We start from the raw sequence: 27,552 nt of genomic DNA on the forward strand, positions 1-27,552 counted from the left end.
TTCTTTCTTAGCAACCACTGTGTGTGCTTGGGAAAGGTAACAATAGTTGCAGGAAAGCTGTAAAGGAAAGGTCACTCCGGGGCCAAATGTTCCTCAAAATCGGAGGGCTTTGCAACATGGAAGAGGTAGGAAATTTCAGGCCAACAGCCCGTAGCTATAAGCGAAGCTTCTTTAAGATAAGGACCTTTTTTTAATGAGGTTCAATGTATCTTCATTTCTGAAGGCGGCTTAACAAAGCAACTATGCTGTGTCAGAAATGAGTGTAAAAAAAAAAAGAAAAAAGCTTATCCCTGCTAGTCTGTGTAAAAAACAAACCAACCAACTCAAGACATGTGGGCTAAATAGTTCTTGATGGAGGACTTCAGTGGCAGTGAAATTTTCCAAGACTCTCCTGAAGGACCTCATCTTCCTCCCCAAGGGAAGCCAAGCCCTTACCCAGAAAATTTCTCACAACACTTTTTTTCCCTTTACTGGAGTAGTATATAGACATTTTCCACTGTTGTCTCCAAGGGAAAAATACTTTCAGTCTCCAGGAGCTTCCATCTAGGTTCTTGATTCTGCTTCCAGAGTCTAGCATGGATAAATTTAAAATCTGTCTGGAGGAGCTTCTGATGGCAAATATACAGTAGGTGCGGCCAGCCCAGGATTTTCTATTATTATTATTTTTTCCAAGGGGTGGGGTGTTCCTTGGGAATATGGTTCTTTGGGGTCAAGACTATTTTAGGGCTTATATACCTTTCAAGATGATGGGGAAAATGTGACACTGGCTTTCATCAACTGGTCTGCCAGGTCTGGGTGGCTCCGAAAAGGATGTGGGGGCTGCCCCACCCCATTCTATCACATACAAAAAAAGAAAAAAAAAGAAAATAATTTCGGGTAGCTGTTCTTTCGACTTAAAAGGTAGCATTTCTTTAGGTCAGAATAAAGACAAGATTTTGCCTTTATTTATAAAGACCATACTTTGGCCACCTAATGAGAAGAAAGGACTCCCTGGAGAAGAGCCTAATGCTGGGAAAGACGGAGGGCAAGAGAAGAAGGGGACGATAGAGGATGAGGTGGCTGCATGGAGTCACTAAAGCAGGAGGTGTGAGCTTAAATGGACTCCAGAAGATGGTAGAGGACGGGAAGGCCTGGAGGAACGTTGTCCATGGGGTCGCGAGGGGTCGGACATGACTTCGTAACTAACAACAACAACAAAAGACAAGATGGAAGAGCAAGTTTAGTGAGCTCTCAGCCATGGCTATGTAAGTCCCTACAACAGGGGTCCCCAACCCCTGGTCCGTGGATTGGTACTGGGCCATGGCATGCCAGCAACCCGTCCGCACAAATAAGCAAAGCCCCATCTGTGGGATGCAGACAGCACACAAAACCATGTACTCTCCAGTCCTTGGAAAAACTTTTCTCCTCAGAACCGGTCCCTGGTGTCCAAAACGTTGAGGACCTCTGCCCTAGATGACAAATGCCTGGATAAGCTTAACATAAGGGGACAACTTACAACTTACATTGACCAGAAAATGAGAGATTTTCAAAACTCAACATATATATATATATATATATATATATATATATATATATATATATATATATATATATATATATATATATATATATATATATATATATATATATATATATATACATATACATATACATATACATATACATATACATATACATATACATATATATATATATATATATATATATATATATATATATATATATATATAATGATGGCTACAACTTTAGCCTCAAAACTCTTCTTTCTCCTGATTGATATGTGAACCAAACACTGTATAGACGTACAGTACTTCTCAACTGAAAACTATTTGTTTAGTGACCATTCAGAGTTACAACGGCACTGGAAGAAATGGCTTAGGACCATTTTTCAACCTTATGATGGGTGCAACTGGCATGTATTTGTGACTGGCTCAGGCGTGCGATTCCCCCTTTTGCGACCTTCTGACAAGCAAAGTCAATGGGGGAAGCCAGATTCACTTAACCACCGTGTAACTCAGACATGTCAAACTCGCGACGTCACGTGACATCGCACGACGTATCGGACCTTTTTCTCCATTGCCGGCAATGGGGTGAGCGCGGTTTCCTGATGACGTGTCCGGCCCGTGGGCCGCCATTCTGACACCCCTGGTGTAACTGATTTAATAACTGCAGGGATTCACTTAATAGCCGTGGTGAGTAAGGTCGTAAAGTGGGCCAAAATTCCCCGAACAACTTTCTTTGTTAGCAGGTATACCTATTTGCACATGCATTGTTTGACCGCATCTGCCACGCACTGGGTATTTGTTGGTGTTGCATAGAGCCCGCGTAACTTAGCATGTGCCAGATTACTCATGGGCTCCATTACATAACATATTCCAGTCAATGGCTGCAGTCCAAGGGGAAAAAAAAACCTGGGCTGCTTGGCCTGAAAAAAACAAACAAAAAAGAAGAGTATTGTGATTTTCACTAATGCTCTGCTCCGTCTCTGCCTCCCTCAGGGCAGCTCTTGAGAGAGTATCTGGAGTTAACAGGCCATAGATCTAGCGACAGCATTTAGACTTTTATACCACTCCACTTATGGCACTCCCTAAGCGGTTTACAAAATCAGCATATTGCCCCCAACAATCTGGGTCTTAATTAATTTCTTTTTTCCCCAGTTTAGGATGCAAGCCGTTTATTGTTAGTTTATCTTCTGGCTACTACGTTCACATCACCATCACCACCACCATCATCATCATCACAATGGTTCAGTAGGCTGAAGGGAGAGACAGAGACAGACAGACGACCGACCGACAGACAGACAGACTGACCAGCCCGAAGCCATCCTAAAACATAGGAAGCACAGTTACAGAAACTGGGTATATGTCTAGTCTGATGAAAAGGAGGACCAGGGGGGACATGATAGCCCCGTTCCAATATCGGAGGAGTTGCTACAAAGACAAAGGGGTTCAAATTATTTTCCAAAGCTCCAGAAGGCAAGACAAGCAACAATGGCTGGAAACTAACCAAGGAGAGAAGACACCTAGAACTAAGGAGAAATTTCCTAAAGGTGAGAGCAATTAATCAATGGAATAGTTTGCCATCAGAAGTGTCAAAGTGCCTTCAGAAGTGGGTGCTCCATCCCTGGAGACTTTTAAAAAGACACCGGACAACCATTTGTCTGGAATGATATTCGGTCTCCTGCTCAAGCTGGGAGTTGGACTGGAAGACCTCTGAGCGGTGGTGGGATTCAAATACCTGAACATCCGGTTCTCTGCGTGGATGCAGGCCTGGGCCTCCCAGGCTTAGAATGGACTTCTGGAAGTGATATCCACGCACTTCTGGTGGGCCGTTCTAGGCCTGGGAGGCTTCCGAGGCCTAGAATGGACTTCCGGAAGTGACATCCACGCACTTCTGGTGGGCCGTTCTAGGCCTGGGAGACCTCCTCCAGGCCTCCGAGGCCTAGAACGGGCTTCCAGAAGCAGCATGGCTTCAGCCGGTTCTCTGAACTCAACATAATTTAGCTACCGGTTCTACTGAACCGGTGCAAACTGGCTGACTCCCACCACTGCCTCCAAGGCCCGTTTCAACTCTTATTATTCTATGTTCTATGTTCATTCAGGGAGTTTCTCTGGTTGAAAACAGCCAGGAACCTGAGGTCCCTACGTTCCAACAACCACATCATACTACTTCTTCTTCTTTCTTGACCATACATGGTTTTTCTTCTTTAACCGGCATTGCCAGGAAATGATTTTCGCAACTGCACAGGCACCCAGGGAATAATGTTACTGACTGTTGTAAGGCATTCATTCCTTCATAGGGAAAAAAAAAGGCAGACCACGTAGCTAAAAGCAGACTCTTGAACCTTGGGAGTTCTGAAATATCCAGGGTTACTGTTTTCCATCTGACACAAACTTTGTTTGCATTTAACAGAGAAAGAAAGTCACCTACCAATCACCAGTTGAGAATAAAGTTATAATAATTGTAGTTGACTAGAAAATTGGGTGTTAGTTACACTCTTCATCACAAGATTTGCCAGAGGCATTCTCCACCATTCAAGCTAGGCAGCATTCCACTGACTTTGTATAAACAAATATGTCGAAGGGTTTCACATCCTACCAACTCTGGTGAACCAGGGTCTGCAGAATACAATGTGCTTTTTGTCTCGGGGGTCACTTTTGAGCATCGTAAATACGGCCTCATGCAGACAAATGTTATTTATTAATGTGAATGCATTTGTCACGTTATTTCCTTGGTTCAGGATGACTTAAAATAATTGAACACTTGGTTCCCTTTGGCTTCTGCTGCCTCCATTGACAGCAGAAGCATTTTGCTCTCTTAAATAGAAAGGGAAATTATTTGCCTAAATGTTAAGAGCTGGCTAGAAAAAGAAAGTTGAAACGGAAGGGAACTGTGTCAAATTTCTCAGTGAAGCCTGGGGGGGGGTGTTATTAAAACTGCAACACAATTTCAACTGGAAAACATACCACTGAAGTGTACTAGGTATCAAATAATAGACCAAAACATGGCACGTCCCAAAGTCTGCCAAGTCAAGGAAGGTATAAAGACAAAAAAGAGCCTTGGTGGAGCAGTGGGCTAATGCCTCCTTAAGTAACACCAGCTGCCTGCAATTAGTGCAGGTTCGAGTCCCACCAGGCTCAAGGTTGACTCAGCCTTCCATCCTTCCGAGGTAGGTAAAATGAGGACCCAGATTGTTGGGGGCAATTAAGCTGACTTTGTAATAATGCCGCTTGGGGTGTGTGTGAAAGCCCTAACAAGCAGGCATATACATAGAATGAAGGCTACTGCTAAGCTTGTAAGCCGCCCTGAGTCTTCGGAGAAGGGTGGGATATAATAATAATAATAATAATAATAATAATAATAATAATAATAATAATAATAATAATAATAATAATAATAATAATAATAATAATAATAATAATAATAATAAGAAGAAGAAGAAGAAGAAGAAGAAGAAGAAGAAGAAGAAGAAGAAGAAGAAGTTGGAAGGGACCTTGGAGGTCATCTAGTCCAACCCCCTGCTAAGGCAGGAAACCCTATAGTACCATTTCAGACAAATGGCTGTCCAGTCTCTTCTTAAAAACTTCCAGTGTATAAATGGGATTAAAAAAAAGGTGTCTTTCAATCAACCAACAAATGAAATGTTTATTCAAGTGAGGACAACAAACTGGCATTTGTTTCACCTGCCTAATAACAACTCCCTGAGGACTAAAAACATCAGGACCAGCAACAAACAATTATTTAAATATATCAGAAGCAGGCACCAGTGGAGGCAAGGGACTGATCACGGTTAAGGGGAGGACAAAAACTTTAGAAAAGTTGAATATCTTATTTGTACATGTTTTCAGAAGTAGTAAAGAAATCCTTATCCTTGACTAGAGATAAAACAGGACAATAATAATAATAATAATAATAATAATAATAATAATAATAATAATAATAATAACAACAACAACAACAACAACAATAATAATAGTAATAATACCACCACCACTAATAGTAATAGGCGCCTTGGGTGCAATCCCAAAACAACAACTGGAGCACAATTTGAACACCATTGGCATTGACAAGTTCGCCATTAGTCAATTGCAAAAGGCGGCCTTACTAGGAACTGCTTCCATCCTGCGACGATATCTGTAATACCATCCAACATCCACATCTGCCTATCCCAGGTCCTTGGTAAGGACTCAACAGGTAGACAAAAATGCCAAATCCAGTCTGAACATCTGGCTGACTGTGCAATGATCAATAATAACAAGAATAATAATAATAATACCACCCAGATAAAGGAACAATAACTAACTTGGCAAAATATCTGTGGTGTTTTCTTTAAAGAAAAGCTCAAAAGTTAAATAGTTGACATATCAAAAAGTTACCAGATCAACATTTAACTCCACTTTGTGAGATGGAAAGAAATGGATCGGACCACACCTCGAGTATATTACTGTGTGCGCCATTTTGGGAGCCAAGATATTAGAAGGATATTGCAGTCCTGGAAGCAGTGCAGATAAAGCTATCAAAGGTAGGGAAGGGCTTGGAGTCTTAATCCTATGAAGAATAGTGGAAGTTAGTTTAGCCTTGAAGGGCCCTCAGGGAAGAGGGGATAGTGTTTTTTTTAAATCCCATTTATATCCCGCCCTTCTCCGAAGACTCAGAGCGGCTTACAATTTAAAGCACAAATCAATGTGCTTAGCAATAGCCTTCATTCTATGTATATGCCTGCTTATTAGGGCTTTCAGCCCCCCCCCTCAAGTGGCATTATTACAAAGTCAGCTTATTGCCCCCAAGAATCTGGGTCCTCATTTTACCTACCTCGGAAGGATGGAAGGCTGAGTCAACCTTGAGCCTGGTGGGATGCGAACCTGCACTAATTGCAGGCAGCTGGTGTTACTTAAGGAGGCATTAGCCCACTGCTCCACCAAGGAACAGTGGAGCAGTTTTCTCCAAGATACAGTGCCCACGGAGAAGGCAAGAAGCAATGGGGGGGGGGAGGGAGGGAGGGAGGGAGGGAGGAGAGAGAGAGAGAGAGAGAGAGAGAGAGAGAGAGAGAGAGAGAGAGAGAGAGAGAGAACCTGAAATTAGGAGGAAGTCCTTGACCATGACATCTTTTCTCCTGGAGTCATGGGGGCTTTGTTAAGGGACATTTAAAAAAAAATAAAAATCTGTCCAGCCTGATCTGAGAATTGCTGGGCAGGGGTTTGGACTGAAAAAAACCTCCAGGATTTTTTTATTTATTTTTTGATCCCGCACTGTTTTATTGCCCTCTACTCAAAAAAAGAAAGCCAACGTTTAATTTAGCGTATAAAATTAGGCACAAGTGTTCATACGCACATTCCACAAACAGAACATCTCCATGTGGCTTTATGTATCCGCCCAGCGCTATCAGCCTGGCATGAAGTTGCTTCGCTTTTGTCTTGCCACTGATAAATCTCATGAAAAACCTCATGACATGCATGAAAACGATTAACCAACCCTCACCCCTTGCCAACTCCTTTCTCAAGGGAAAAAGGCTTCTTGCTTCACAGCGGGCCCCTTTGTTGCACTTCCAAAGCTTTGCCACGGATTCGCTTTTTAGCAACGCTTTCATGGGAATAACGAAACCATAACCTTCTCCATCGGGAAGCAAGGAGAGAAGAGGGACACCAAGAACAGAGGTCTGGGGGAACAGAATGATGTGGGGACTGAATGATGTGGACAAACAACTGGGAGGCCAGGCACAATCCTGGAAAACTCAGTTGCAATGCCCATCCAGGACTTTCCTTCTGGGTGAAGCTAGAACCTGCATGGTTCCAGCAAGGCAGGATGGAAATTGCAGTCCAATAACCAACAGTTTAGTTTTGGTTTGTTCCTACTACCCATGTATTCATTTATCAGAAATTGTGCTTTCAGCTCTCATTCCTCAACAGCAATTTGCCCTCGTTGTGTCTTCGCAACAGTTCACAATAAGCAGGACGAAGATCGACGCGCTCTTGGAAAGCCCCAGCCTTCCTTTTATTGGCACAAATCTTCCTCTTTTTTTGAAAGCTATGTTCAGGGAACGGGGAAGGTACTTACTGTTCTAAAAGCTGCTCGTATTTGCTTAATGCATCTTTTTCAGCTATCACAGCTCTTTCTTTTTCAGTCACAGCATTATCTCTTGCTTCTCTTAAGTTTCTGAAATTTAAAAAAAGGAAAAAAAGGGATTGCACAATAAGCATTCCTTTTATTTCTGAAGTATTTGCTCAAAAGGGATGATGCTAGTTTTGCGTTTCTGGTTCCAACATGCCATAATTTGATCTTGAAAGAGACTTTGTTTTTCCTTCCACCTCTTCCTCCCACCCTCTTAGTTCAATGTTTGGTCCGTATCCAGAACGCACTTCTCAAAATATACCTACCAATTCAGTCTTTCTCTGACAATGCACACATATCGAAAAGGAGGGGAAAAAAAGAGGAGAAACCAACATTTATTGGCCCAGCTAGAGAAACTGGAGAAGATTTCAGTGTTCTGAATAGCCAAGCATCAAACTATGTACTGAATCTGGTCTATTATCGGCAAGTCACAGAGTGATTGGCTGTGGAGGGTGGGGCTGGTCCTGAAGCACCTGAAAGCAGGACAAGAAGCAACGGATGGAAACTAACCAAAGAGAGAAGCAACCTAGAATTAAGGAGAAGTTTCCTGACAGTTAGAACAATTAATCAGTGGAACAACTTGCCTCCAGAAGTTGTGAATGTTCCAACACTGGAAGTTTTTAAGAAGAGACTGGACAACCATTTGTCTGATATGGTATAGGGTTTCCTGCCTGAGCAGAGGGTTGGACTAGAAGACCTCCAAGGTCCCTTCCAACTCTGTTGTTGTTATTGTTTTTGTTGTTGTTATTATTGCAGTCAGCCAGATGTTCAGACTGGATTTGGCATTTTTGTTGACCTATCAAGTCCTTACCAAGGACCTGGGATAGGCAGATGTGGATGTTGGATGGTATTACAGATATCGTCGCAGGATGGAAGCAGTTCCTAGTAAGGCCGCCTTTTGCAATTGACTAATGGCGAATTTGTCAATGCCATTGATGGTGTTCAAGTGGTGCTCCAATTGTTTTGGCATTGCACCCAAGGCACCTATTACTATTGGTACAACCCTTGCTTGCCTTTGCCACAGTCTTTCTATTTTTATTTGTAGGTTTTTGTATTTTGTTATCTTCTCCAGTTCTTTCTCGTCTAGTCTGCTGTCTCCACGTCCACTATCCAGACTTTTTTGTCTTTCTTATCGACAATTGTTAAATCCCGGGTGTCATGATTATTATTATTATTATTATTATTATTATTATTATTATTATTATTATTATTATTATTATTATTATTATTATTATTATTATTATTTATTTATTTATTATTTATTATTTATTATTTATTTATTTATTATTGGGACTTATATGCCGCCCTATCTCCCAAAGGACTCAGGGCGGCTAACAACAGTAACATATAATAAATATGTTGTTGTTATTACTATTACTATTACTATTACTATTACTATTATTATTATTATTATTATTATTATTATTATTATTATTATTATTATTATTATTATTATGTTGCCTCCTGTTTCATGGCTTAAAGTGGTCTGGAACTGGGACTCCCTGGTCCTCCTCCAACCTCTTAGTGGCTTCTTCTAAATGTTGCAGAATGGGCAACTTACAGCAACTTAACAGATCCTGCTAAAAAGCCCCATTTCTGAACATAGGCCAAACGAGATGAAACTGTCAGCAGCAGGCCTATTCTTCTCTTCACTAACATGGGGCCTTCCCAAGGCTGTTGGTTAAGTTGGCTCCAGCAACAACTGCCTAGATGACAGGATCAAAGGCCAAGAAATCTAATTCAGCAGAATAATACAGGCATTATCCTGCTCTGGATAAGGTGCTGTTGCCCTGAGTGATGTTGACACACAGGTAAACTTGGAGGCAGCTGAGGCAGACGGGAAAAATGCCCGAACCGATCAAGCTTTGCAAACTGAATAAAGGTAAGCAAGAGGGCAGTGGATTTCTAAAGGCGTCCAAATCCCCTTCGTGCTAAAAATATCACTTTCCCAGCCACCCCCCTTATTGCCACAGCCTCCTCCTCCTCCTCCCTTTTGAGTAGTTTGAGACTTCAGTTAAGTGACCTGGACTGCATTTTGTGGAAGGAAATTGCTAACATTACATTTGTGGCACCCAGTTTCTGCTCCTTTAAAGACGACACCCTTCGATACAGCTAGTTGACAGAGATCCCACCTTCAAAATTCCATCGTCCTTGATCATTTTTTTTTAAAAAGGTGGGGGGGGGGCTTTGCTTAAAAAACTAGCAATTTTCAACCCAAATCTGAGACTTCCTTTAGTGACAAGCTTCTATATTTGACAGCCTTAGGCTCAAAATCACATTAATTTTGACAAGGATCCTTTCCCCCGCTGGATCCTTCCCATTCACCCTCCATTTCATGTCATATGGCCCTGGAGTTGACATAGACCAAATGTGTTAATCTCTCCATGGTCTTCGTTTAGACTTCAGAGCTGGAACAGTCTCACTCTTCCAATAACCACTGGATGTGAAGAGCTCTAAGACCTCCTGCTTTGGGCAAGAACCTACGTAATTTTACCCATTTGTAGAATTGCCCTTCTAGCTGTACCTCTTTACAGTGAATAGTATAAAGATAATATAAAAAAGTTGGAAGGGACCTTGAAGGTCATCTAGTCCAACCCCCTGCTCAGGCAGGAAACCCTATACCATTTCAGACAAATGGCTGTCCAGTCTCTTCTTAAAAACGTCCAGTGTTGGAGCATTCACAGCTTCTGGAGGTAGGTTGTTCCACTGCTTGAGGTCTAGTCACAAACACCAAGTAAATCTGACCCAACCTAATTGGAACAGGGACCCCCTGGTTTATTTATCCTGGTATTCTTCTAGGTCTTCAAACTTGGCCGTTTTATGACTTCAACTCCCAGAATTCCTCAGCCAGTTGAAGTCTACAAGTCATAAAAGGGCAAAGTTTCAAAGACCCCTGCTTGTGGACTTCAACTCCCAGAATTCCTCAGACAGGCACGCTGGCTGAGGAATTCTGGGAGTTGAAGTCCACAAGTCATAAAAGGGCCAAGTTTGAAGACCCCTGTTCTAGCGTGTCCCCCTATGGATGCCCAGCCTTCCTGTCTGCCAACTAATACAGGTAGTCCTTGATGTACCACCACAATTGGACCCAAAGCTTCCGTTGTTAAGCGAGACATTTGTTAAGTGAATTCTGCCCCCTTTTATGACTTTTTGTGCCATGGCTACTAAGCCAATCACTGCAGTTCTTAAGTTAGTAACAAGGTTGTTAAGTGAATCTGACTTGGCTTGTCAGAAGGTTGGAAAAGGGTCGTAGGCCCCAGTATCCTACAACTGTGATAAGTACGAGTCAGTTGCCAAGCCTCTGAATTCTGATCACCTGATCCTGGGGATGCTGCAACGGTCGTAAGAGTGAAAAAAACAGTCATAAGTCTCTTTTTTACCAGTGCCATTGTAACTCTGAACGGTCACTGAATGAACTTTTTTTAAATGGAGGACTACCTGTAATAGGTGGCGGCGGACTTTGGAAAGAAGGAGGAAAAACGGAATTTGAAAAAGAAATAAATAAATCCATAAGCATCAACAATGAAAGCCGGGAAAAGCTTTCGTTGGTTGTCGTTTCTGTGTGTCCTCCCCTCTCAGCAAAACAGCACAAGGGATGAAATGCCTAACCAGAAATTATTTATTTATTTTTTTATTTTTAATCCCATTTATATCCCGCCCTTCTCCGAAGACTCAGGGCGGCTTACAATTTAAGCACAAACCAATGTGCTTAGCAATAGCCTTCATTCTATGTATATGTCTGCTTATTAGGGCAGTTGATGCCATTTCAGAGGTATAGGTTTAGCTTTGCTTGTTTCAAAGTCCATCTTAATATTAATTCTTGATCTATGTGGAGCTTATTTATACCTCAAGATACATCAAAGTTGGGTTACGACAGGGCCGGGCAACCGAAACAGGTGAATCAGACCAGAAAATGGCACTGAAGAGCATACGTTTGCATTTCCATAGAGAGGGTCTAATTTGGCGTCAGGCCTACATTTCTTGCTGTGACCTGAGCCTAAAAGAGTTTTAGTTATCCTTCGAGAAAGCGCAGCCCTCACACTGCTTAAGGACAGGGAAGGAGGGAAGCGCCATGCCCCTTAAGGCAAGGATGATGAGCTATAATTACATTGATAGAGAAAACGGTTCTGCCATCACAAGCTAAGCCAGGGGTCTTCAAAGTTGGCAACTTATAAGACTTGTGGACTTCAACTCCCAGAATTCCTCAGCCAGCCCTGGATGGCTGAGGAATTCTGGGAGTTGAAGTCTACAAGTCTTAAAAGTTGCCAACTTTGAAGACCCCCTGACTAGGCCTTAGACAGCTAAGCTTTCTCTAAAACCATCCTCAGAGGATGATGACAAGCCATGTGTTCTTACGTATCTTTTCAGGGAACAGTCAGCTCAATATCTCTCTTTTTGGCTATTCTCCCTCCCCGCTCTTTACGCTGTTTCTTCTTCAGAAGCAGCTCCATGTTATTGAGTTCTCCTCATTAATGGCCTTCTGTGGAATCAGCCCATCCCACTCGCGGTCAGTGGCTTTTCAGATGATGGGCGATGATTTGACAGAAAAGATGATTAAGTAATTGTGTGTAAATCAGGACTTCTGTCTTTACGCCTCATATTCACGCTGCATGGGATATTACAGTCCTGTGGTCTCATGGCTGGAGGCTCCCAAATCAGATTTGAAAACTAACACGGACTTCTCGCAAACATCCCATCAGTGAGAAGCTCCCTGTCAGAGGTAGGTCAACAGAAGCAAAATGTACTTTTTCTGGAATTATGGTCTGTGAAAGAGACATCCCAGGTGACCCTCGACTTAACAACTAGAATTGAGCCCTAAATTTATCTTGTTAAGCGAGACAGTTGTCCAGCGAGTCTGGCTCCATTTTTATTTATTTATTTATATTGGATTTGTATACCGCCCTATTCCCGTAGGACTCAGGGCGGTTTACAGGGCAGTTAAAACCATGAAATACAAAAAATTAAAATCAATTAAAACAATTAAATTAAATTCAAGCCCCAAGAGTAAATCTAAAACCCAGTTAAATTAACAACCCCACAGTCTGGACCAAATAGATCAAAGAGCCAAGTTTTCAGGTCCCAGGTAAATGAGTGAAGGTCGGGGGCAGTCCTAAGTTCCGTGGATAGTTGGTTCCATAGGGCAGGCGCACCCACAGAGAATGCCCTTCCCCTGGGAATAACCCGCCGGCATTCATTAACCGGCGGTACCCTGAGAAGGCCCTCCCTGTGGGGGCGCACAGGACGATGGGAAGATGATGCCGGCAGCAGGTGTTCCCTTAGATAGTCCGGACCCAAGCCATGGCTTTCCTTGCTATAGTTTGAACAAATCCCTGCAGTTGTTAAATGAGTAACACGGCTGTTAAATGAACCTGGCTTCCCCGTTGATTTTGCTTGTCGGAAAGTGGCAAAAGGGGATCACATGATCCCAGGACAATGCAACCGTCATAAACGTGAGACAGCTGCCAAGCGTCTGAATTTCAATCAGGTGGCCATGGGGATGCTGCAACGGTGGCAAGTATGAAAAGCGGCCGTAAGTCCCTTTGTTCACTGCTCTTGTAGCTTCAAATGGTCACTAAATGAACTGCTGTAAGTAGAGGAACAGCTGTATTCTTCCTAAGATGTCAACGCTGCTAACATCGGATGTTTTTGCATTGACAACAGATGGAGATGCAACCATTTTCTTCTTTTTGCTTTTAGAGTTAGATGATGCTGGGTGAGGAATGTGCATGAGAGTCTAGCTAGACATAACAATACTGAACCTAGTGTGAGAACCAAGGTTATTGAAATAAGAGATGATAAAGTATTGGCGGGGTGGAGAGCTGGAGGGAAAGCCTGCATTTCAAACTAATTGGGGAACGTGATTTATGACTGTTAACTGGAGGAGGGAATTGTGCTTTGATACTACAGTATGTGCTCAGGGGAGGGGAACTCAAATTTTTGGCTTTGATTGTGTTAGTGCCGATGCTATGCTACTCAAATAAAGATTCTCTAAGGTAAACAATGCCTCAAAGTTCTTTGAAGAGTTTCATCTGTCGGAACCAAGACATAAGCCTTCCCAAGCCTGGGTTCTTGTAAAGTAGGGGTCCCCAACCTGTGGGCTGTGGCCCACTAGTGGACCATGCGGGGTTTGCAACCAGGCCACGGAAACAGCTGATAAGTGCACGTGCGTGCACACGCATCCTCCCTTGAGCGAGCAGCGGGCGAGTGCGCCTGGGACATCCTCCATTTAAGCAAATGGCAGACACCCAGAGATGCCGTTTGCGCAAATGGAGCTGCACACGCACACTTGCCGGCTGTTCATGCAGAACTGTCCCCTCTCCCCCCACGTCCACAAAGCTGGAAACGTTGGGGAGCTCTGTTGTAAAGGGCAGCGGGAATGGCCTTCAAGGACACAAGGAAAAGCCAAGCGACAATGAGACACGCCGTGCTAGAGCCTGGGCCAAGAAAATAACCCGAGAAAATATCTAGGATAAGCCCCTCCCTCGTTCACACAGAGATGAATTGGGAAGCACACTGAGACTTGCCGGATTCTGCACTGTGGTTGTCACAACAGCAGAAAAAAAAACCTGGATGCCTGACCTATATAGAGTTGGTGTTCTTAGTCTCGTCCAGAGGTCCCCAACCTTTTGGGCACCAGGGACCGGTTCCGTGGAGAAATGTTTTTTTTTTCCCCCACGGACCGGAGAGTGTGTGGTTTTGTATGCTGCCTGCACCCCAAGGATGGGGCTTTGCTTGTTTGCACAGCCCAGTTGCTGGCATGCCACGGCCCGGTACTGGTCCACAGCCCGGGGGCTGGGGACCCCTGGTCTAGTCTACCTTGTTGCTCTAACAGTTCTGGGCAGAAAGAAAGTCACATGCTGGGGAGGACAGAAGGAGAAACCTAGCAGTTACTGATGCCAGTGTTGTACCACGGTGCAAGTTTAAAACACACAAAGGATGAAGTGATACAGATCAGAAAGCACGTAAGCTCGAGGACAGAAACACAGGGGAAGCATGAATGATTCACCAACTCACCACACCCCTCCTGTCCCAACAAGGATAAAAATAAAGCATTGTTTTTAAGATTCTGAAACGTTCCTTTTAAATCATCGACATTCAAGATTTGGCAGCAAGTCATCATAATTTCAAGATGAGGAACAGGATTTCTGCCAGACGTTTCCAGAACAATATTCTTAGCCATACTGCCTGCAAACATTTTTCTACCTGTCAAAGCTCCATAAAGAAACAGACCTTAAGCTTGTTTTATGTAATGCAATACAAGTCGGAACATGGGAAGCCAAAAATTTGTTAATCTCCATGATGCAATTAGTGGTTGGCATAATTTAGCTGACTGGTGAAGGTGGAGGAGAAGAGAAAGGTAAATAAGGACTAAATACTTTCTTATTTTTGTTCTTCACCTGCCTGAAATCATTTTAAATCTGACATTTCTGTCATGTTCGTGCACATCCAGCTGATGCACAAACCTGTGTTTTATGCACTGCTCTCCTCTGCACAATTTTTAGGTTTGCGTTTTCATAACTCCAGGCCCAACCAGCAGGATTGTTATTATGGCAGGCTTTCTAAAGAGGTTCTATATTCTTGCTTTTTTAAAAGGCCCCCTTCACGGGGGAAAACAAAAGTGTTTGGAAAAGGATTTCTAGAAAATAACAACTAAATAATTGTGGCTTGGTAGCCATGGAATTCTACCACAAGTATCTGAGATGTGAGTAAAGAATTCTTTATCTCTACTTTCAGTGATTTTTGAAAAACAATGTTTTGGGAAACAAGAGGGGCCCCCGTTGGATTTGGAAGGACCTCAATCTAGATGGAGCTGGTTTGAAGAGTCTGAAAAATGTGTCAGAATCAGAGCAGACTCCAAAGTTCTCTCAACCGCTTAAAAGGGAAACTCCAAAAACAGGATCTCTCTCTGTCTGGAGTTCTCCATATAAAAGAGGAGAACATTTAGTTACTCTCTCTTTTTCTATCTGCTTTGAGTCATGTGCTTTTGGGCAGGGAGGTGCACGGAACTTATTAAGGCTCCTTCTAGATCTTCACCGCAGTTTATAAATCAGACTTTAGGGCTAGAAATGCCACAGAGAGATGTCCCCAACAGTGTTTATTCTATGGTGGCAGCTCCTCCACCGATGCTCCATGGCTGCATGTTGAATGCCAAAGAACCGTGGTGGTGCAGTGGTTAGAATACACTATTGCAGACTAATTCTGCCCACAGCCAGCAGTTCGATTTTTACCGGCTCAAGGTTGACTCAACCTTCCCTCCTTCTGAGGTCTGTAAAATGAGGATCCAGATTGTTGGGGGCAATGGGCTGACTCTGTAAAACCGCTCTGAAGCACTGTGAAGTGGTATATAAATTTAAGTGATATTGCTATCCTTCCTTCCTTCCTTCCTTCCTTCCTTCCTTCCTTCCTTCCTTCCCTCCCAGTGGTTAGAATGCAGTATTGCAGGCTAACTCTGTCCACTGTCAGCAGTTCGATCCTGAAGGGCTTAAGGTTGACTCAGCCTTCCATCCTTCCGAGGTCGGTAAAATGAGGACCCAGATTGTTGGGGGCAATAGGCTGACTCTGTAAAACCGCTTAGAGGGGGCTGTGAAGCACTGTGGAGTGGTATATACAGTCAGTCTAAGTGCTATTGCTATTCCTCAGTACGATACCTAGAAGCTCAGAGCTGGAAGGGGTTACAGCTACTTCTTTTTCCATCGGAGTAAGTTAAAGCAAGACTCCTTGTTTTGTAAAGAAGGCCAAGGAGGAACATTTTGAAATCTTTAGAAGGAAGGAAAGGTTGGTGGTTAGACGAAGGATCCAACATGTGTGTACATGTGTAAGACCGTGCAAAAACAGTTAAACAGCATGATGCACTTAAATTGCCCAAATTCAGAATGCGCCATTCCAATTGAGAGTGTACACCACGTCTACGCTTTCGGAGAGTTTCTCCATAAATTACCGACTGGAGCTATAACCGAGGGAATAAACTCCAAACACTACTTTTTATTGCCATTCCGTGCAGCTCTCGCCCCCCCCTCTCTTATTTTCTTATAGCTCCTCTCTGCAACAGCTGGGAATCTCTATTGCTGGGAATCTCTATTGCTTTATAACCACAATCACTATGAAGATGCCCATATTGGAACAAGCTAAAGTATCGTGGCAAGTTTAACAATACCATAAAACTTATCACAAAAATCAATCTGGGTAAAAAAAAAAATCAAATAACAATTCAAATCCACTTGCAGCCGCCTGCTCTGAGGAAAAGTGTGGGAGAGCCATCACGTTTATGCTCCTTCACCCTCTGAAGCTCACGTTGGAGGATTTACCTGGAGTATTGTATAATCCTAAGGCAAGTTAACTGGGCTTTATTTGCCAAACGTATTATTTTAAATTCCACCCAGGAAAAAGTCCGTAAAGATATTCACAGTATTTCTTTCTCAAGACTTAACTAAAGGGAGCCCCGTGTTCACGCTTAGCCCTCTTTTTTTGAATCTAGATGTAAGACTTAGCAACTGAGCATAAACTGATGCTTTAGAAACCATTGAAATGTCTCTCTCTCTCTCTCTATATATATATATATATATATATATATATATATATATATATATTATATATATATACACACACACACACACACACATATATATACATATATATATACATATACATATACATACATATACATACATACATACATACATATATATGTGTATATATATATATATATATATATATATATATATATATATATATATATATATATATATATATATATATATATAAAGGTAAAGGTTCCCCCGCACATGCGTGCTAGTCGTTTCCGACTCTAGGGGCCGGTGCTCATCTCCGTTTCAAAGCCGAAGAGCCAGCGCTTGTCCGAGGACGTCTCCGTGGTCATGTGGCCGGCATGACTAGACACCAAAGGCGCACGGAACGCTGTTACCTTCCCACTGTAGTGGTCCCTATTTTTCTACTTGCATTTTTACGTGCTTTCGAACTGCTAGGTTGGCAGAAGCTGGGACGAGTAACAGGCGCTCACTCTGTTACGCGGCACTCGGGATTCGACCCACCAAACTGCCGACCTTCTGATCGACAAGCTCAGCGTCCTAACCCACTGAGCCACCGCGTCCCTTATATATATATATATATATATATATATATATATATATATATATATATATATATATATATATATATATATATATATATATATATATATATATATACAGTATATAGCCACAATGCAGACGCATACTCAGCTTGTGAGTTATTACTCCATGATGTTCTTCAGACATACTACTACCAAGCCAGGTTCACTGACTAGTTTTTTTTTTTAGATTTCAGTTTCTATTACATCCACTTCCTCATTCCTCTAGGATGGTTTTCGGTTTCATTTCATGTATGAGGTATTAGCTAGCCCAGGGGTAGGCAACATCGGCTCTTTTATGACTTGTGGACTTCAACTCCCAGAATCCCTGAGCCAGCATAACTCAGCATGGAAACCTCTCCCTATCCCCTCAGCATGGCTGGCTGAGGAATTCTGGGAGTTGAAGTTCATGAGTCATAAAAGAGCCAAGGTTGCCCACCCCTGGTATAGGGCCTCCTGCTTGAGCGGGGGTGGGATTTGGACTAGAACAGGGCTTTTCAACCTTTTCACCCATTGTACCACTTTTAGGATATGGCAACATCCGAGTACCACCAGTCGCCTAGCAAGGTGTCAAACACGTGATGACCAAAAAAAAAGGAAAGAAGTGATAAAGTACAGGTAGTCTTCAACTTACAACAGTTTGCTTAGTGACTGTTCGAAGTTACAATGGCACTGAAAAAAGTGCCCCCCCCCCAGCCACAGCAGAGCAAGACACTTGCCTGCCTGCCCGCCCGGCGGCGCTCTTCCTCCTGTCCGAGATTTTCATTGTTGTGAGCATTTCTGTTGAGGATTGGTAGCGGGGGTGGGGTGGGGGTGTGTGTTTGGTTTTTATTTCTCCCCCCTCCCCCTCTGCTGGGTGGTTGCAGCAGGCTTTGGTCACTTCACATGACCCTGGGACACTGTGACCGTCATAAATATGAATCAGTTGCCAAGCATCTGAATGTAAATCACAAGACCCTGGTGATGCTGCAACATTCCAGCTGATTGGCGCTTCTTCTGGGCTCAGCAGATGTGCCGGGATCAATGCTGATCCTGGCGCTTCCGCTGAGCCCTGACAGCCCTCCAGCTCCAGCCGTCTCTCGCTTAGGCTTGTGCGGTGCTGCCACCGGTTCAGCTCATTCCCCTCTACCACTTCTCTAGGACGGTCACGTACCACCTGCCAGGTGTAAATGTACCACAGGTGGTACCCGTACCACTGGTTGAAAAGCCCTGGACTAGAAGACCTCCAAGATCCCTTCCAGTTCTATTCGGAACGGAACTGAAATAGTTTGCCAAGATGAAGAGCATAAGCCTCTTCCTTTGAACCCTGAGCTGGTCCTCAGTCAGGATTGCCCGTCCCCCAAGATAACCTCAGAGCCCTGCCCGAAAATCCCCTGTCAAAACCCGACATCAATCAGCTTCTTTCCCTGTCTCTGCTCCACAGAATTCTCTCCTTTGGGCCTCTGATTCCTGCTGCTGCTCTCCGTGGACTTTTGCTTTCTCCTGCTCCTAAGCAGTCACAGGCCTCTTTTACTTGTCTTCTCCTCCGTGTTAGGGGGTTCAGAAGAAAAGAAGAAGAAGAAAAAAAAGGAGCAGAAGAGGAAGGGTACTTAGGTTCCTGACTGGGGAATAAAACCCGCCCTGCCACACTGGAGTGAAAACGCTCGATCTCTTTAAAAAAACAAACAAACATCTTTACCAACCTGTTTTCGCGTTCGTACATTTCCTTGGTAGCTGTTCGAAGCTGTTCTAACTCTTGGGACGTTTTGTGCCTTAACTGTTCCAGTTCCGCATGCAGTTTGTTTTCGTACTCCGTTTTGTAGTGATCCCTTAGAAATAATTTTTTTTCAAAACGTTAAAAGACAAAAAACGTGTCGTCAAAATTCGCCAGTCGGCCCTTTCCGGCTTGGATGAAAAACTTGCCGAATGGTTAAGAGATGTTTGGTGTTGTTTTTTTCTTGGTTTTATTGTTTGTGATTTTATCGCTGTTTTTTTGTGTGTGTTTTTTTGCCACCCGGGGTTGTGTTCTGCCATATAAATCTTGTTAAGCAAATAAATGAATAAATAGATGTGTTTTGTTTCTCTTCTTTCTGAAACGATGACAGTAGGCTGGGTTTAAGATTCATTAAAATGGCAGAACTTAACAGTTTCCTTAGGAACACCCCCCCCACACACACTTCTTTCTAGATTGTTACAAACTAAACTGTTACTATTACTACTTAAATTCCACACACGCTCCTCAGATAAATGAGTATTAAGGCTGATAGCATTGCTTAACACTGTAGGTCAGGGGTCTTCAAACTTGGCCCTTTTATGACTTGTGGACTTCAACTCCCAGAATTCCTCAGCCAGCATGCCTGGCTGAGGAATTCTGGGAGTTGAAGTCCACAAGTCATAAAAGGTTCAAGTTTGAAGACCCCTGCTGTAGGTAATCTTACAGTGGGTTCACTACCACTGAAGTAAAGAAATCACGGGACCAGTGCATTTTAAACTGTATTTTTTTAAAAATCAGGTCGGGCTACTTTATCCATTTTTTACGACACAACAGCAAACTACTTTAGATAATAAGTTCCAATTCAATTAACAGGCCTAGCAACAACAACAGAAAAACAGTGATTACATCAGTCAGTTCTTTTACATAAAAAAGGAAAGCCAAGGGGAATCCAATCAGAAACTAATCCTAATTTACACATCTCCATTCTTTTTGAATAATCGGCCATTGTTTTCCCTTAGTCAAGTTTTTCCAACCTCATGTAGGTGGATCACCGTGACCCACCGAGTCAGAATGTCAACGCTGCCAACATCGGATGTTTTTGGCATTGACAAGAGATGGAAACGTAGCCATTTTTTCCCCTTTCGCCTTTAGAGTTAGATGATGCTGGGAGGGAGGGATATGAATGATACTATGTGCCCAGGGGAGGAGAATTCTGGTTTTTGGCTTCAATTATAGGACGCTGAGCTTGTCGATCAGAAGGTCGGCAGTTTGGCGGGTCGAATCCCAAGTGCCGCGTAGCAGAGTGAGCGCCTGTTACTCGTCCCAGCTTCTGCCAACCTAGCAGTTCGAAAGCACGTAAAAACGCAAGTAGAAAAATAGGGACCACTGCGGTGGGAAGGTAACAGCGTTCCGTGCGCCTTTGGCGTCTAGTCATGCCGGCCACATGACCACGGAGACGTCCTCGGACAAGCGCTGGCTCTTCGGCTTTGAAACGGAGATGAGCACCGGCCCCTAGAGTCGGAAACGACTAGCACGCACGTGCGGGGGAACCTTTACCTTTACCTTTTATGCTACTTGAATAAAAGATCCTTTTAAGGTAAACAATGCCTCGAAGTTCTTTTGAAGAGTTTCATCTGTCGGAACCACGACACATAAGAGTTATAGCCCCAAACTTTTGGGTGCAAAGAAGCTAGCAAAGATTCTTCGGAAATCGTTCTGATGGAACCTCAAAGTGCTTTTTTTTTTCTTTTCAAAAGGCAAACCGGACTTCGTTTTTTCCTTGAGGAAGAAGAACAAAACATTTCGTTTCTCATCCAAGATACTTCATTGGCTGTGATGGGGGAGGGATGGAAGGATAGGTAATGGTGATTCCTCTCCCCTCCCTCCCACCATCACAACCGATGGTGTTCTTTTGTTCTTCTTCTGCAAGGAAAAAAAAAACCAAGTCCAGTTGCCTTTTGAAAGAAAGACACACAAAAAAAAGCAATTTTGAGACAACTATGGCCTGGATGACCGAGAATCTCCACAGACATTCCGACGGAAGCATCTCTCAGGGCTGAAAGGACGAATAAAACTGCCTACCTGGATGTGACGTATTTCTCATACATTTCTTCTCTGGCCTTTTTGGTGTCTTCTAGCTGCAGGTGGAGCCGCTCAAGGCGGTCTTCTTCGTGAGCACAACGTACGCTGAGCTCCATGTTCTGTCGGTTGAGGTAGTCCTTGTCCTTTTGCAGCAAAGTCACGGACTGCTGCAACGTGGTAGCCTTTTCATTTTTTTTAAAAAAAAGCAACAAAAACACCACAAATCAGATATCCTGTCCCCCTAAACCAGTAGCAGGTTGTTGTTGATTTTCTTTTTTAAAAAAAAGAATGCAGTCGGGTTGTTTTGAGTTTAAAATGCAGTTGATGTAGAAAGTTACTCTGTTTATTCTGGATACAACGTGGTGCTGAAGGCAATAATTGGAACGTGACGTTTACGCTATCAGCCTGTCCTACTAACTGCCCCATTTTAATCTGAACTGGCATCAATGGCCTAATTGTGACTGTTGCTCATTGAAGGCTTTGCATCTCCCAAGATGTGGAAACTCAGAATTGTGAATACTTGATGCATGGTTGAAGGGAGCAGCTGTGATATGCAGCTGTGGCTTGGCCACATCTAAATGAGATTCTTCATTTTGTCAACAGGGGAAGAAAGAGAACATTTGAGAAGTCATGTCAAATTTGGACGACTTACTAGTTTTATGATGCACGTTTTCAGGTAATTATTTTTTCCTTCCCTTTAGAGGTGGACCTAATCACTCTTTTAACTCCATACTCAGATGATTATTAACATAGGATTGACATCTATGAAAGGTCTACATCCTTTTCACTACTAGTGTGAAAAGGAGTGCTATTATTTTTTCTACTAAAACAAAAACAAAAGTTTAGACAGATGCCTGGTATATCAAAGAGGGAGCCAATATTGATTAATATGAAGATGGGATAAGCAGCAGGTGAGTCAGCTTTCATTAGAGCTTCAAGAAGAAAGAGATGGACCGAGAGGGCAACGGTGCTTGACAAATTCCAATCTGAGAAGCACAGCATTCTAGGGACAGCTAACCACATGCTTGTCTCCAGTTATACTGGAAGCCCTCGACTGAGTCCAAAATTTCTGTTACTAAGTGAGTTTTGCCCCATTTAATGATCTCTCTCTGGCCACGGTTGTTAAGCAAATCACTGCAGTTGTTAAGTTAGTAACACCGCTGTTAAGTGAATTTGGCTTCCTCACTGACTTGGCTTGTCAGAAGGTCGCAAAAGGGGATCATAACCCCAGGGCACTGCAACCATCCTAAACCTGAGTCCGTTGCCAAGTGTCTGAATTTTTTTTTAATAAGAGTTTTTATTGAATTTTATAGGGTTAGGAAGAGGATATATCCAGGGTGAGGATCAGGATTTGGGATGGGGTTAGGATCCGAATTGGGGTAGGAACAGGGTTGAGAACAACATTGGGATGGAGCCCCCTATAACATTTTCAAGCTTTAGCAAACAGACTATTATCCGGGTACATATGTTCAATTAATGCTAATTAATATAATAGTAAATAGCTATAATATATATGCTAAACGATAATCATAAACGGTATCAATTAGTCAATACATATCATTCTCCTTGCTAATATATATTCAAAAATAACATATCATATTCATTTCTCGCTAGTTTGTTTTCCTGACCATTGGTAAAATTTATCCCATGTTTTAAAATAAATTGAGTACTCTTTCTCTTTAATCTCTAAGGTTAACCTGTCCATTTCTGCGCACACTAAAATTTTCTTGATTAAAATCTCCTCAGATGGTAGATTTTCATTTTTCCAGTATTGGGCAAATGCTATTCTCGCTGCTGTCAATACATGCAATATTAGACACTCATTCTCCTTCTCATAATTAGCTCCTAATATTCCTAACAGAGACAGTTCTGGTTTAAATTCAACCTGTATTTTAGTCATCTGCCAAGTGTCTGAATTTTGATCATGTGTCACTGGGCCGCAGCAGTCATAAGTGTGAAAGTGCTTTTTTTCAATGCTTTTGTCACTTTGAACTAAATGAACGGCTGTTAAATCGAGGATTACCTTTACTCTGAAATACAACTGTAATAAACAATTGTGCCTGGGCGTGTTTTTTTTTAAATGCATAAATAAAAATCTTCTGGTGCCATCTTCAGTATTGTTCTCAATGAACATTTAAAGGAATGCTCGATGAGCTCTGAGCATCTCACCTCTTTGGATATGTCATTCCTTTCGGCAGCTATGGCCTTATGAGAAACTTCCAATATTTCGTATTTTCTTCGGAGCTCCGAGAATTCATGTTCGAAAGTATCACGCTCACTGTTGAGAGGAAAACATACTACTGTATCATCAGAACTACAGAATCTCAGCTTTCAAATCTCTAGCTCTTGTGCCATCACCTCTTCGGGTGCAAATTTAACACTTGCTGCTTTTCAGTTGTTATCAACGGAGGAATTATTAGGAGAATCACCTTTGTGATTCTGCTCTGCTGACAGGACTTGGATTATTTTTTTCCAAAATGCATTCTGAAAAAAACCCCGAACTAACCAGAACCAAGAGGACAAGACTTGCCAAGATCATCCACACCACAGCTATTTTAGACTCTTTGTTTCAACATAATTTCACAATGATCGTATCTCTGCTCCTTGCAAACCTGCACCGAAACACAGAGGGCAAATTTCCCATTGACCTGCTCATTGTCACAAGAGAAGGTTCCGGCATGAATTAAGCAACTCTTCAAACGTCCAATGCTTGATTTAAAAGACGAAAATAAATCTTACAGGAAAAATAAAGGAAGTAGACAATTATGGAGCTCAACCCATCTTGCACTGGAAATTCCCTCTGATTACGTTGTCAGCTGGTGGCTCTGATTAAAAGCCGCTAAGAAAAGGAAGACCGTGAGGCAAACCAATCCTTTATTCAGCAACCCATAAGCACCTGAGAGGTCTTTTTAATCATAACTGCAGAGAAGAGCAACAAGGATGATTAGGGGACTGGAGGCTAAAACATATAAGGAACGGCTGCTGGAATTGGGTATGTGTAGTTTAACGAAGAGAAGGGTGAGGGATGGCATGATAGCAGTGTTCCAATATCTCAGGGGTTGCCCCAAAGAAGAGGGAGTCAAGCTATTCTCCAAAGCATCTGAAGGCAGGACAAGAAGCAACGGATGGAAACTAGTCAAGGAGAGAAGCAACCTAGAACTAAGGAGAAACTTCCTGACAGTTAGAACAATTAACCAGTGGAACATCTTTTTAAGAAGAGACTGGACAGCCATTTGTCTGAAATGGTATAGGGTTTCCTGCCTGAGCAGGGGGTTGGACTAGATGACCTCCAAGGTCCCTTCCAACATTATCACTATTATTATTATTATTATTATTAATTATTATTATTATTAATAATAATAATAATAATAATAATAATAATAATAATAATAATAATAATAATAATATTGCTGCTGCTGCTGCTGCTGCTGTTGTTTCTCAGTGACATTCCTCTCGTGACTCTGGGATTTGAAAAAAGTGCCAGCCATGCCACTTAGCAGGATCTTTCTGCAAGATTGCCTTATTTATCTTAATTTTCCTTGTAAAAAAGATTCTAGAAAGAGTTCAGAGAAGAGCAACAAAGATAATTAAAGGACTGGAGGCTAAAGCATACAAAGAACGGTTGCTGGAATTGGGTATGTCTAGTTTAATGAAAAAGGGACACGGTGGCTCAAAAGGGACGCGGTGGCTCAGTGGGTTAGGACGCTGAGCTTGTCGATCGGAAGGTCGGCAGTTTGGCGGGTCGAATCCCGAGTGCCGCGTAACAGAGTGAGCGCCTGTTACTCGTCCCAGCTTCTGCCAACCTAGCAGTTCGAAAGCACGTAAAAATGCAAGTAGAAAAATAGGGACCACTCCGGTGGGAAGGTAACAGCGTTCCGTGCGCCTTTGGCGTCTAGTCATGCCGGCCACATGACCACGGAGATGTCCTCGGACAAGCGCTGGCTCTTCGGCTTTGAAACAGAGATGAGCACCGGCCCCTAGAGTCGGAAACGACTAGCACGCATGTGCGGGGGAACCTTTACCTTTACCTTTAGTTTAATGAAGAGAAGGACAAGGGATGGCATGATAGCAGTGTTCCGATATTTCAGGGGTTGCCCCAAAGAAGAGGGAGTCAAGCTATTCTCCAAAGCATCTGAAGGCAGGGCAAGAAGCAACGGATGGAAACTAATCAAGGAGAGAAGCAACTTAAAATTTCTTGACAGTGAGAACAATGAATTAGTGGAACAACTTGCCTCCAGAAGTTGTGGGTGCTCCAACATTGGAGGTTTTTAAGATGAGATTGGACAACCATGTGTCTGAAACAGTATAATGTTTCCTGCCTGAGCAGGGGGTTGGACTAGAAGACCTCCAAGGTCCCTTCCAGCTGTGTTGTTTTGTTATCAGACAAATCAAGTAATTTTCCAATTTTGACGTGCGAAAAGATAGATGCTTGGTCAAATAAAATTAAGACAGTTTTGGATCTTAAAAGGGAAAAAAAGGGTATGAACACAGGACTATTGGATGCCACAAAGAGCTTGGAAGTTCTTGTCTACGACTGGCGACAACACTTACCTTTTAATTTTATCATAGTTCTCCTGTCTGTAGTCACCTTGCTGAATCATTTGTTTTGTATCGGCTAGTTCAATGGTTAAGCGTTGACATCGCACTTCAGCCTCTGACCGGTTTTTTCTTTCCATTTCATAACTCTGGAGGGGGGGGGAAAAAAGAAGACCTTTACATTTAAAGCTCAAAATTGTTGTTTTTTTAAAGAGAAGTTTGTTTTGCTTTTTTCTTGGGAGGACTGGGAAATAAACATGAGCCTAAAACTTTTCTCATCTTTGCCGTAGAAAAGAATGTATGTAAACACCTGATTAGCTTGTTTAAAGCAAGCAAATTAGCAGCTAGGAGCAAAGGAGGCTATTTTAAGACCAGTGAGAAAGTGCTTTCAACCCTGCAGAGGGCAACTTCAGCGCTATGAAGACCTTCTTCCTTTCATTAGATCTGAAGATAACATGGAACTCATTTTATTTCAATCACTGGCCAGACTAGAATAACGTAGCAGAATAACGTTAATCAAATACGATTAAAGGTCAAAGGTAAAGGTTCCCCCGCATATGCATGCTAGTCGTTTCCGACTCTAGGGGCCGGTGCTCATCTCCGTTTCAAAGCCGAAGAGCCAGCGTTTGTCCGAGGACGTCTCCGTGGTCATGTGGCCGGCATGACTAGACGCCAAAGGCTCACGGAACGCTGTTACCTTCCCACCGGAGTGGTCCCTATTTTTCTACTTGCATTTTTACGTGCTTTCTAACTGCTAGGTTGGCAGAAGCTGGGACGAGTAACAGGCGCTCACTCTGTTACGCGGCACTCGGGATTCGACCCGCCAAACTGCCGACCTTCTGATCGACAAGCTCAGCGTCCTAACCCACTGAGCCACCACGTGCCTGCCAAATATGATTAGTGAGACATAAAAGGGTTAAAGTGCAGCAAGTCCAATAAAGATTAAAAATATATAATAAAATCAAACTGATGGACCTCGCCAGCTATTTTAGACGGAATTTGGGGACCTTTTATGAGAGTCCATCGCTCTGATTAGCTAGGTAAAGATTCCCTGGCGATCTGCAACCAAATTCCAGGCTGGCCTTGACAGCGTCTACTTACCTTGACTTTCATTCAGAATTAAAATGGATGGCCCTTGAACCCTGAATTGTTCCCAAGAGTTCCCACAATGGGAGCCTTTTACTTTACACTTAATCCTCTTGAATCCTCTTGAAAGGCGTCTTCTTACATGCTGTTCAAATCACCCTCTCTGTATGTCAGTGGGAGAGACCCAAGGTCCTTTTTCAGGAGGCAACTGGACTTTCTTGTTTTTCTTTGAAGGCGTTTCGCTTCTCATCCAAGAAGCTTCTTCAGCTCCGACCGGATGGTGGGGAATGGAAGGATTTGTATACTTTGCAAACAGCTGGTCATTTGCCTTCTTCAATTTGAGATGCAGACACCACAGACTCATTCCCAACAGCCCGCACCTGTCTTCCACAGTGAAGGGACACAGGGCAGAAAAACATTCTGC

General features: G+C 42.8%; 1 protein-coding gene across 3 annotated transcripts in view; it reads right to left on the bottom strand.

Annotated features, from left to right (window-relative positions):
• Window positions 1–27,552, bottom strand: part of PIBF1 (progesterone immunomodulatory binding factor 1) — a 95,288-nt gene that overhangs the window by 56,051 nt on the left and 11,685 nt on the right. For 2 of the 3 annotated variants that reach the window (XR_014026316.1, XM_081326848.1), the window contains exons 6-10: window positions 26,058–26,191; window positions 23,676–23,784; window positions 21,507–21,688; window positions 19,414–19,539; window positions 7,555–7,653 (exon numbers count right to left, since the gene is read on the bottom strand). Coding sequence is in view for 2 of the 3 variants with exons in the window: in XM_081326848.1 (XP_081182974.1) it covers window positions 7,555–7,653; window positions 19,414–19,539; window positions 21,507–21,688; window positions 23,676–23,784; window positions 26,058–26,191 (650 nt within the window). In the remaining variant the exon portion in view is untranslated. The remainder of the gene's footprint in view (window positions 1–7,554; window positions 7,654–19,413; window positions 19,540–21,506; window positions 21,689–23,675; window positions 23,785–26,057; window positions 26,192–27,552) is intronic. The other variant, XM_081326849.1, reaches the window with a different exon arrangement.

Source organism: Vipera berus (genome assembly GCF_964194415.1).
Source record: "Vipera berus genome assembly, chromosome: 4".
Lineage (NCBI taxonomy): Eukaryota > Metazoa > Chordata > Lepidosauria > Squamata > Viperidae > Vipera > Vipera berus.